The following is a 12,761-nucleotide window of genomic DNA, read 5'->3' on the forward strand; positions in this document are numbered from 1 at the left end:
ACAAATGCAGTCTACCTGTGTTAGGAGAGGTTTCTGGGGAGATGAAAGTATGCAGGACTGGCTGGGTTACAAGGTGCCCAGGGTCAGTGTTTAAGAAATACATATTAGAGCTCTTTCCATGGGGATCTGTAAGTTATGCAGCACATGTTCAAGGAGGGAGTTGTCCCTGATGGCAGCAGAATACCTGACACAGTAGAATTCTACTTCTGGTCTTGTGTGTCAAAGCCCTGATCCAGCAAAGCCCTTAGGCACATGTTTATTTTTCAGCACATGTGTAGGCCTCTTGACTTCACCATCAAATTTATATGGAAAAACCTACAAAAACACAGGATTATTTGTTAGCGAAAGTGGAATTAATATTCTCTGTTAGAAGAATTTTAAATTCCCCTTTGGCTTCCATTGACTTCAGTGGGACTACTCAGATATTTAAAGTTGAGCGTGTGCTGCCGTGCTTTGCTGGATCGAGGTCTAAGTGACTACCCTCTCCTCATTCCAGTGCTTTTTTAAAACACACTTCTGCCATAAGTCTTAGGTGGTGATCCACCCCAAAAGTGTATATTGAATATCGTGTGCTGCAATGGGACTACCAAAATAGCTCCTATTAACCCAGCATATATAATCTACTCTTTGTGGGCAAATTATGCTTCTCAGATTTGGCATTCCCATTATACTGTCTTCTCTTCTACAGTTCTCCAACTATGGGGCCAGATCCTCAAATGGTGTAAAATAATGTTGCTCCAGTGAAAATAGCAGCAGCTGGTGCTCATCACTTATTAGACTCTGATTTTGGTGCCTAAATATGGATTTACTGGTCTAATTTTAGGTACCCCACTTCTTAAAACCTCAGCCTTAGTAAACAGATATATATGATCATCTGGGCAGCCTCCAATCTGAAGGCTCTCTCTGGATCATGGTTATTTGCAGTTCCTGAAAACAGTGACCTTCCAATATAAGATGTGTGAAGGGCACCAAAATCTTTATCTTGCAACAATATAATGAGCCCTGCTGGGCATTTTAGAGCTGAGGGAGATCACACTGTAACTGGCTCTAATTAGTGTTCCAACAGATATCACAATTCTTTACTCATAGCCCATAATGATGTGAAGTTCTTTCAAATATATAAAAACACCAAAGAAATTATTTCTTTTTATATACTGCATACAGTGAGATCTAAAATGTATTAATGGGGAATAATCATTCCCCTGTATCTAATGATAATCCTGTATTTTTATAGATTTTCCCATATAAATTTTATGGGGCAGTCCTACGGGCATCAAGAAACAGAGATGTGGTGAGGGAGTACCTCAGCATTGTACTACGGACTTCTCAGCAGGAGGAAGCTGAGAGAGAGGTGAGGGAAATGGAGTGGTCATCAATTAATCTCTGTGAAGAGAGAAAAGGACTAATGAGAATTTCCATAGACTGGAGAGGGGGGCATAGAGATAAATGGAAGAGTGACCAAATATCTCTATGTGAACTAGAATGGGAGAAATTATGTAGTCTTGGAGTGGAGGAAGGGAAAGGAAGAGGAATATAAAGACTATCAAAGATCTGTAAGCAGACTAGGGAAAGGAGGAGAGTAATGATGGAGGAGATAGCCTTTGCCTCCCCTATATGAATGGCATAGAAGTCCCCTGGTGCTCTCCAAAGCTTGGGAAAGGATGTGGAAGGGAAGTCTGGGTGGTGGAAAGGTTGGGGTGGAGAGTACAGGAACAAGGAAAGGGAAGTGTTCCATACTGAAGCATGACTCTGTGTTTTAGGGAATTGCTTCTGCCGTCAGTCTCGTAGCCACCCGCCACCTCAAGGACACCTTGGTGGTGCTTCAGGAATTCATTAACATTGTGAACCCAGATGAAAGCTCACCCAGTGAGGTACAGATAACATGTTATTTTACTGTGAAACCATGGCTCAAATGTGGCTTGTAAAGCACACAGGTTTCTCAGACTCCCCTCCATCCCTTCTTTTCAGAGACACTTCTGGGGACATCTGTACTTGTTTAAAGTTACAGAGGAGAGTGCTGCCTTTTTCCAGTAAGAATTACGTTTGTAGAAGAATGGGTTGCACTACCTGATGATGTGTGATCTTTTAGTGAGAGACCTGTGACCACTTCTGGGCTCAGGACAAACGGCTGCAGGGCCTCCAGTCTGGTGGGAGAAAACAAAAGGCCTTCAAGTGGGGCACCACCTGCAGTAGACTCGTTCAGCACCAGCAGATAGATCACGGGTGATTAAATCAAACAGTCATCCCCCATCAGGCCTACCTTCCCTCAGGGAGGCTCTGGTAGGTGGCAGTCTCCCCTGACTGAGCTGTACTCTCCCCTTTTAATATCTTGCTCTGGACAGACAGCGAGGGAGAAATGTGTTGCCTCATGTCCCACTAGACACAGAAGATTCTAAGTCTAAGTAACTTTCCCCTTTAACCCTTCCCTCCAAGCCTGACACCTATTGCAGGTATAGTGTGTCCGGGCGAGGGTTGATTGCATCCACAACCCCTCCTTTATATGCCCCATCACAGACCCTCTTGGAATGCAAATGTACAAGGTGGGAGAGTTAAGGTTGTTGTGGGAACCTGAATTTTCTGCATTTGTGTGATTTAAAATCTCCGCCTTCATGTTGCAATAATGTCGCTGATTGATACAAACTGTGGGTCCAATTCTGCAAAGTCTTGTTCATGACAGTAGTGTGTTCTCCATGGGCTTTGAAAAGATTATTCAGGTGAGTAAAGGACTGCAGGAATGAATTCTGTAAAATGTGGCTAATGAGAAATGTTACCCCATTGTCTTGGAGGCCGCTTGAATGTGCTGGAGTTACAGCCCCCCACACAGGAAAAGATGCTGCTTAGCTTTCCCCTGTTCCGATATTTAAACTTCTGTCTCCTGAAAGAGGGTGGCACTGACCCAACATCAGCCAAAATGGATCACTTTGGCCACACAGCTCTGTCTGCTGAATATGTAGGCAGAGTAAATGTGGTCATCTAAACACAGTTTAGTCTTGAAGTCTTTTTCCCCCAGCTCATCACTCGGTCAAGGGAGAGTTCATTCCGACCCTGCTTACACAATGGATATTTCTCTTGAAATATCACATCTGTGTAAATTCCCTACTTGAAGTTTTGACTCAAGAGTGGATGTCCTTTTAAGAGAGAGACTAGATTTGCTCTAGTTCAATCACAAGTAATTGTCCTCAGTAGAGTTCACTCATGTGGCAAGGAAGAATAATTCCCTCCTCCACTGCAAGAATCACTGGGTGAAATCCTATGGCCTATGCTATGCAGAAGGTCAGACTTGATGATCAGAATGGTCCCCTTTGGCCATAAAGCCTATCAATCTCAGCTCTTCTGAGAACCTCTCCTTCATCTGCAGGTTTTCTCTTACCTATAGACAATTTTCTGGCACCGAATATTTGGACAGTGGAGCAGTTCTGTTGGAGCGGGGTGGGGTGGAAGGAGAGAGAAGGAGCTTGTCCATGAGAAAGAATTTGGAAAGATGATGAGTTTGCATTTATCTCCCTTTCCACCACAGGATGCACAGCAGAGTAAGTGGAGCATGGCATCCAGCACCCTTCACCTTTGCTATGACCAGGTGGCCAAGGAAACAAAGGACAACATCCTTCCCTGGGTGGACCACATCCTGTCCCAAATGTTATACCATTACTGCTGCCACACTGCCTCAGCCACGGTACTATGAAAGTGAACCTATTTCTATGGATGCTTTTCTCCTCCTCAAGCATTAGAGTTCCTGGGGTGCAGAAATCTTTGTTTTGGGCTCAGCTTGTCTCCACTAGGAAACTGACAGGAAACTATCTGCTGGGGTACCATCCCATCATTGCTTCTGATGTGGATGTTCTAGAAAGGGGTCCCGTAAGGGCCCCATATCTGCTTTGCATCCACAGCATAAGAACATAGGGATTGCCATAATGAATCAGATTAGTGATCCGTCTAACTAATTTTCCTGATTCTGAAGTAACACTTGCTGTTCTATAATACCCAAGATCTTTCCTTTTTTAAAGATAGTAAGAGTTCTTTCAGCAGAACAAGAATTTCTTGTTTGGTGTTTTTTGGTGTTTGGAAAACCGCTCCAGAAAAAGGTAAGGTACAGTTACCAGGTCCCTTCCCTCTACACTCCCTGTGCATCTCCTTTGTCTGTTTTCAGATGTTTCTGAGACTAGTAGATGAGATTGGCAGTAACCTTTTCTAGCAAGGTGGGTTTCTGAAGTGTTGTCTAAATATGGTGATCTCACTTGTCACTTGGTCATGAGAACTGGAATCAGGGAGAAAGGGGGGATTTTCTGAAATTTGCCTTCTCTGCATGTCATGGGAACAGAAAGAGGTTTGTCAGATTCTTGGTCACATGATCTGATGTAGGATGTAGAAAATGTCTCTCTTTCCATCTGAGCATGGAAAGTAGGGGGATGTGATCTAATGGATATTTTTATAGGTATGGTGACAGCCCGGTTTCAGGCTGTTCCCTTCTTATTTAAATTAAATGGAAACGTTTACCTCTGGTGTAGCTTTTGATTTTTCAAATTCATATTCCAATGGTTAGAGTGATTGTTATTACCATACATGGTGGGTTACAGCCTTAATGAAGTGTTCTGTTAATCATGATAATTAAAACAAATGATATTTGTATGAAGATACTAAATACATATGGGCCCCTCTTTATGTTCCTGTATTTCAGTGTGTCATAAGGTCTCAACACATAATAGTTATCCTTGCTTCTGAGTTCAGGCAATGAGAACAGATGTTGGATATCAGTTGGGTAGGGAGAGAACATTTCTTAGGCTATGTCTACACTAGCACTTTTGTTGGTAAAACTTTTGCCCGTCGGGGTGTGGGGAAAAAACATTCACATGACTGACATAAGTTTCAGTGACAGAAGTGCTGGTGTGGACAGCGCTATGTTGGTAAGAGACACTCTCCTGCTGACATAGCTACCACCGCTCATTGGCGGAAGCTTTATTATGCTGATGGGAGAACTCTCTCTCGTTTAGCATAAAGCGACTACATGGGAGACCTTACCACGGGAGCTGTGCCACTGTAAGGTCTCTAGAGTAGACACAGCCTTAGAACGTGGAACAGGCAGGAGGGGTAAGGGACAGTATCTCATTATAATATGTTTGACATGAGCACTCTAAGGCCCTATCTAGACTAAGATGTAAAGGCATGATGTTAGCTAACTTGGTCTAATTAACATCTTGTAAAACTCTAGCCTAGAGAAAGTCATGTTTTAGAGTGTGAATAACTGGTTGAGTTAAGGCCTGGCCTGGGGGGAAGGTGTAAACATTTTACTCTACCAGTAGAAGCTAGTTAGCTGGATCTAACATCTCACCTTTATTCTAATCTAGCCATGCCCTAAACTGCTTTATTTCTCCTGTGTCATTAATGCACTAAACTGCCTTTCTCCCCATTCCTGGTGGGATTTAGCACCTAGGTCTGAAGCTGAGCTTTCTGAGGTCAATGGCTGCATTCACCAGAACTGTTGGCAACATCGCCCAGAAAGCAAAAGAAGCCCATGAATTCTCGCAGAAAGCTGTGATCGTGGCATTCATGGTGGTGAGTAAAATATACAAACCGGGCCAAATTCAGCTCTCATTTACAGTCTTAGAGTAACCCCACTGAAATCAGTGGAGTTAATCACATTTTACACCCTGGAAACGAGTGCAGAATCTGGCCTAGGGTCTCTATTCGTTGGGCCATTATAGAGAACTCTGAGCAACACTGGCAGTAAAAAGCTGGGCATGATGGAGTTTATATACAAAGCTCCCACACTTTGAGCACATGGCAGCCGTACACAGAGCTCTGGCACTTTGAATCAATGACCCCTGCTGGAACCTGGTTGCAAGGCTGGACCAAGCACATATGGGATCTTTCATGGTCCCACTGATCCACTTTGTCCCCACTTATAAATATAATTGTCATTTTATTTCATAGTAGTCCATACATCCCCTATAAATCAGGGCAGTGACTGGAGGTAAGGCTGATATGTGTATGTGGCAGCTTGGCTGGGGGTGCAGAGAGGTCAGGGTGGTCTGGTTTGCAGGATGAGAGGTGCGGGGACAGGAAGAGGAAGCAGTAGGCAGCATGAAGTGGTGGCAGTGTCAATGAGCACAGTGGACAGTCATGCCTAGTGGTTAGAGTAGGAATGGATAGCCAAGAGTCAGAGCCAGGAATCTGAGCCAAGAGTCAGAACTAAGTTACCAGGAGTGAAGCAAGACAGGGCCAAGGCAGGAGCAGGGCTGGAACGAGGCAAAAGCAAAACTGGAATAAGGTGGGAGGAATTCTGGGAACAAGCAGGTGCTATCGCAGCTGTATACAGATACTTTGAGCTGCTGCTGAACTGTTGCTGCTGCTGGGCTTAAGAACTGGTCTGCTGAATCTCCCAACCAATCAGCTGGTGTAACCAGTAAATCAGCCTACTACAGCCAGCTGCACTTGTTAGGTTGCCCAGATACTGGTTCTGCTGCAGGCTCTGGTTCCAGATTGGCTCTGCTGCAGGCCCTAATTCCTGACAATCCCCCCCTACGCCCCCTGCGCACTCCCAAGAATGCCTCATAGGGGCCTCAGAGATTGGTTTCTTGAAGTACTTCTGATGGAATTCTTACAAGAGGTCTGGTGCATGGGTGTTCTCTACTGGTTCCCAAACCATTTGTCCAGACCATAGCTTTCCCAGTCCACCAGGTATTGGAGCCTTGCCCTAACTCACCAAGACTTGAGGATTTGGTTGACCACATATTCCTCCTGTCCGAAGACTGTTTTGGGTGGCGGTGGTGGTTTGGAGCCATTTGGGTATGGGTTTTTGGTGTAGGGCTTAAAAAGTGAGATGGGAAAGACAGGGTGGATTTTCAAGGACTCAGGTAGCTGTAACCTGAAGGCAACTGTGTTCACAAGTTCTGTAATCTTGAAGGGGCCCAGGTATTGGTAGTCTAGTTTGGCAGATGGGTGGCTCAATTTAAGGTTCTGGGCTGACAGCCACACCTTGTCCCCTATGACCAGATTGGGGGCAGCCTGGCAGTCTTGGTCCACATAGTGTAGATACCTTCTTTGGTGGATTGCAAGTGTTCCTTGAGCTCCCAGTGCACCTGGTGTAGGTGGGAGGCTAAAAGCACAGCAGTCGGTACTGGGGAACTCATGGTGAAGGCTGACTGGAAGTGGGGGTAAAAGCCATAGTTTGCAAAGAATGGGCTATGCTGGGTCAAGGGATGGATTGCATTGTTATATGCAAATTCGACATCACACAGCAAGGGAAGCCAGTCGTCACAAGGATAACTCAAAAAGCAGCGAAGATACTGCTCCAAGATTTGATTGACACTCTGTCCATTAGTCTGTGGGTGATAGGTGAATGACGTGAGGGACTCAGTGACAAGGAATCTGAGAAATTCCTGCCAAAATCGGGAGATGAACTGGGGACCCCAGTCTGAAATAATGCCCCTCAGTAACCCATGGTAACAGAGGACATTTTCCAGGAAGAGTCAAGCAATCCAACATGTGGTAGGAACAATACAGCATGGGATGAAGTGCACCGTTTTGTTAGGAGGTTGACGATAACCAGGATGACAAACTGTCCCTGGGAGCATGGTAGTTCTACAATGAAGTCCATTGATATAGTATATTGAGGCTGGAGGAACCCTCAGGATCCTGATTGTGGGTTGTTGGTATGGGCATACAGTTTGCAGGACTTAATATAATTCTTGCAGTAAGCTCATAGGCCTGGCCATTAAATGCTCCTCAAAACCATATTCCAGCTCATGAATTAGCCAAAATGGCCTGCAAGTAGTGAACTGTGGCATAGTTTTAATACCTGAAGCCGAGGTTGTCCCCCAGAACATAAACACAATCCAAGTGAGTGACAGAGGAAGCCATTTGGTAGTCAGAACTAGGAATCTGGTTGGGGAATTGCATCATTCAGATTCTGGTGGATCTGGGTTGCAAATGAGTTGCTGGGGAGCAGGGAGCGGGTGGAGGATGTCACATCGCTATCAATCATCCTGTTGACAAAGTTGGACACCTTGAGCATGGTGCGGGGGCTCTTCTCCAGGTTCATGATATTCGTCTTTGTTGGATAGGGCATCAGCTTTCCTGTTTCTTGTCCCTGGACGATAGGTTACTACAAAGTTGAAGCAAGCAAAGAAGAGTGACTGGAAGTTCTAAGTCTTAGTTAAGACATCTAGCAGTCTGTAGGTACTCCAGATTCTTGTGGTCCATCAGGACTTAGACCAGGAATCAGGCTTCTTCTAGGAGGTGGTGCCACTCCTCAAAAACCACCTCAATCCCTACATCCCTTTCTCAAATATATTTTTCGTCCGCTGGGGTTAGCTTCCAAGAATAAAAAGCACAAGAATGGAATTGTTTGTGGGGCTCCACATGGTGAGATAATATTGCACCTATGGCAACGTTTGAGGCATTGGGCTCAACTGTAAATGGTTTAGTGGGATCTGGATGAATCCGAATGGATGCTGAGGTGAATTCTCTCTTCAGTCAAAGGCCAACTAAGCCTCTGCAGACCAGGCCAATCTGACCCCCTTTTGCAGGAGTGCCATTATGGGTGCAACCAGGTTAGAGAATCCCTTAATAAATTGCCTGTAGAAATTAGAAAACCTCAGGAATCACTGGATCTGGATAGGTCCTTGGGTGTAGTCCAGTCAGATATTCCCACCATCTTATGCAGGTCCATGGTGAGTTCCTTGGGCAAGACAGTTTATCCCAAGAATTCCACTCAGACATCAGAACTCTGCTGCATATTTAGCAACTTGCTGGCATCCTTGCCACAACATTTGAAGCATGGCTTTAGCCACTCATTTGCTCTAACAAAGTCCTCAAATTGTCCCAGAAGTGGGCATCATTTTTTTGTCAGGAGCAGAGATACCCAAGCCAGGAACTCCACAATAAGCAGGCTGGTAATTAAACCCACTCTGATTTGGTCAGTAGGGTATAGCTGTGGGCGTAGCAGAAATAGGAGCCAACACTGGTTTAGGAACCCACAACATTTGGCATGATTACAATTGAACTTGTCAGGCAGGGGCGCTTGGGCTCATGGGAAGCTGGGATTGGAGATGAGTGTGAGAAAGAGATTGTCCTTTGTAGTTTCCATATGTGCTGCATCAGCCATAGATCCCTTATTGTTTGTGTAGGAGCTACTCAAACTTGTCAGTGACCAAGACGTGGGCAGTCATGCCACGTGGTTAGAGCAGGAGTCGGTTGCCAGGAATTGGAGCCCAGGGTCAGAACCAGAGTCAGAGGTTAGATGCCGGAGCCAAAGTCACAGGTCCTGATTTGGAACAGTGGGTCAGAATCTGACTACTTGGAGTGAGGCATGGTGGAACAAGCCAGGCAAAGGAGCTATCACAACCATGGGCAAATGCTTTGAGCACCCACTGAACTGCTGGGCTTAAGAGCCAGTCTGCAGAGCCTTCCAACCAATCAGGCAGTGTAGCCAATCAAGCAGGCCAGTTGTACTTGTTTGGTAAGGTTGTCTGGAGTCTGGCTCTGCCACAGGCCCTGATGCCTGACAAGCAGTTAGAGGCAACATTAAATTTATAGGAATGCAAGGGGACACTGGAGGAAGCCCTTGGATAGTGGTAACATAGAGCGGCTGGCTGGGAGCCCCAGCCATGGTCCAAAGACCTGGGATATGACAGAAGAAATAATGAGAGAAGCCACCCAGTAAGAGGCAGCATGAAATGTTGGGAGCCTGGAGGAAACCCCTAGTTGAGGCAGCAAGAAATGACTGGGTGGGCAGAGACTCAGAGGAAGAATCCATTTGGGGGGCGGGCAGCAGGTGAGGAAAGAACACTTGCTCTCCCACCAAAATTTCAGATATACCCTTCCCCACTGCCACTTCCTGTCATGTCTCACTGGTTGGTAGACGGGGGGAGGTTTTCTCAACACTGAGCAGTTTTAGACTTAGCAGGATCTGGGGAAGGAACATGCAGTCTTTGGGTCCATGAGGTCCAGCACATGGTCAGCTCTGCCTTCTTGCACATTCTCCATATGTAGAACAGGAGAGAAAAACAAGCACGCACAGAACTCAAACTCTCTACCTCCCTTAGGGTATGTCTACACTGCAATTAGACACCCATGGCTGGCCTGTGCCAGCTGACTCAGTCTGGCAAGGCTTGGGCTCAGGGATTGTTTAATTGCAGTGTAGACGTTCAGGCTTGGGCTGCACCCTGAGCTCTGGGATCCTTCCACCTCGCAGGGTGCTACAGTCCAGGCTGCAGCCAGAGCCCGAATGTCTACCCTGCAAATTAAACAGCCCCTGAGCCCAAGCCAGCTGGATGGGACAGCCACAGGTTTTTAATTGCAGTGTAGACATACACTAAGTGACTGCAGTTTCCATGGCCTGTCAGAACTAGCCCTGCCTGCTGTTATTGGAGGCTTTCCCCAATTTACAGTCACTCACATCTTGAATGAATGCCCAGCACTCACAGAGACCTCCTTTCAGCATTTAAACGCACGCACAGTGCATACCCCTAGCACTCCAATATACAGATCAGCAACCACCAACACGGCTTTTAGCCATTCACCGCTCTCAATACTGAGCTTGTCATGGAATCTATGCGCTTTAGTGGCCCTGCCCAGGACCTCTCATAACTGTCTACCTGTCCGTTGTGGTGATATTGACTAAGCCAGTTTAAGAAGGTTTTTATGGCACATGGGAACTAAGGTATATCAGGGTTTGAGTAGATTTCCTCCTTTAAAAAAACTCTTAATATTGTTTTTTGTCACATCATCTTCTATAGTCAGAAATTCTTCTTACAGTTGAGATCTGGAGAGCCCCAGAGATTAAATAGCCCCTCTGTGTGTGTCCCTCTGGAGTTAGTACTGATGGATGCTCATGTATGGGTCCTTCAGGAGCAGTGGAGTAAGGATGGCGTGTCGGTGGGCAAAGCTGGAGCTCACATGCTGCTATTCTGTCTCCTCTTTGATTTACAGAAGCTGATTGAAGAAGAGTCAGTGAACTTGCTGTCTAACCCTGTGCGCCAGCAGGCCATGATTGTTGTCACTAACCTGAGGTATTGTGAAAGCTCAACCAGCCTTCCATCAGAGTTCAGTCTTGAGTTGCTGCTCCATATTACACCCAGGAATATTGGCTCCTGTGTCATGTCCTGTTTGCTAATTTGTCATCTGGAAGAAGCAGGAATATTAACTCTTTTTTTCCTTGCCTATTTCACTTTATGCTCTAGTGATCCCGAATCCAAGCACCTCTTAAAGTAAAGAACTTCTCTGTGAGGAGCTCAAAAAAACCTGTAGTACAGTAGGTTTCTCTTGTGGGTTTGGGACAAAGTTCCTGTAATTTATTGCAGCATTTCTGAAACAGATACTGTGGTGTATGTGGCCAACAGTGCCTGAGTGCAGAGTTGAGGAGAGATCAGTAACAGAGACCACATCACAAACATTATGTTTCTTCAGATTCTGTTCTCCTTTTTCCTGTTTAAAGGCCTAAGTACTACAAAGCACAAGAGCCGCAGAGAGACAAACTAGTATTTCATAGACTACAGATACAATATGGGTCAAATTGTGTCTGGCCCCTTTCAAGTTGTGTAAAGAGCCTTCTCCCCTTCCCTTGTGCCCAATTGCACGTGGGCCAGCCTCAATCACAGCAGACTTACTCCCTAGTACTGCTGGGAGCACAAATCACACCAAAGCAGGGTCGCCAGGAGGATTCAGTGGGCCTGGGGTCTTGGGCGGTGGGTCCTTCACTCCGGGTGTGTTCGGCAGCACTGAAGGACCCGTGCCGCCGAAAACTCTCGTGGGGGCCCCTGAAAACTCTCTTGGGGACCCCTGCGGGGACCGGGGCCTGGGGCAAATTGCCCCACTTGCCCCCCCGCCTCTGGGCGGCCCGGAAGGGAGGAAGCTAAAGACCATGGTAGGATCATGTTCTGCAGCGATGAGGTTTAGCAACAGACATTGTCACTGTGCTCTCCAGATGTCCAGGAAGGCTTATGCAAGTCCCATGTGTAATGGGTATATCAGGACATAGAGTGGGTATGGCCAGAGTGCACTATGCTCCAACTGTCTTCAGATGAAAAACAACTCCTCAGGCTACTCTAACCTCTGGGGCCAGGGCCAGGCAGAGAATTAGGGAGATAACGAGCTCTCTGATGGCCGCCATCTGTACTATTCTGAGTTGAAACTCAGCATCATAGACAGTCTAGCCCAAAGTTTGCCATGAAGTTGAAACAAACTGTTTTTATAGATGCACAGAATCCTGGGTAATAAGCTTCAGGGGACAAATTAGTCATTCACAAAATGTTGTGAGAAATTAACCTGCAGAAACTTAATGTGCTGCTCACCTATACAGTATACTGCATATGTTGCATTAATTTGGTTGTTAGCCTGTTAAAAGTATGCTTACCGTATATTTTACTCTTTCAACAAAGAACTGTTGAAATAATTTTGATGCCAAATACAATTTTGTTAAAAATATGGTGGTCAGTTTGGCAGGAGAAAAGGGATATGAGGAATTTTAAATAAAAGTGCATTCCAGAACTAAGATATTACTAGCACTGAAAACTTAAGGCAAACACTTTAAAAACATTAGTTTACATTGAGTTTAATATCTACCAGCTGTAACCCATGAAACTGTCATAATTGTATAACAGTATTGGAGCTAGCAGAGGGTGATATAATTACCACGCACTTCAGCGAGCTTACACATGCCATGTAGTTCAGGGAAGTGGTGCATACTTAGGCTGGGAAGAATTCAATTTTTATTTTTTATAATTTTGACAGATAATATTGAAGTTTATTTTAGGTACTTTTTT

The 12,761-nt window shown here is 45.5% G+C and overlaps 1 protein-coding gene across 1 annotated transcript in view; it reads left to right on the forward strand.

Moving 5' to 3' along the window:
- The window catches only part of LOC140909325 (maestro heat-like repeat-containing protein family member 1), a 64,658-nt gene that overhangs the window by 20,272 nt on the left and 31,625 nt on the right, over window positions 1–12,761 (forward strand). Inside the window, exons 19-23 of the mRNA XM_073338363.2 lie at window positions 1,235–1,351; window positions 1,761–1,871; window positions 3,518–3,673; window positions 5,422–5,550; window positions 10,930–11,009. Of these exons, the coding sequence (XP_073194464.2) occupies window positions 1,235–1,351; window positions 1,761–1,871; window positions 3,518–3,673; window positions 5,422–5,550; window positions 10,930–11,009 (593 nt within the window). The remainder of the gene's footprint in view (window positions 1–1,234; window positions 1,352–1,760; window positions 1,872–3,517; window positions 3,674–5,421; window positions 5,551–10,929; window positions 11,010–12,761) is intronic.

The sequence above is a fragment of the Lepidochelys kempii genome, chromosome 3, assembly GCF_965140285.1.
Source record: "Lepidochelys kempii isolate rLepKem1 chromosome 3, rLepKem1.hap1, whole genome shotgun sequence".
Lineage (NCBI taxonomy): Eukaryota > Metazoa > Chordata > Testudines > Cheloniidae > Lepidochelys > Lepidochelys kempii.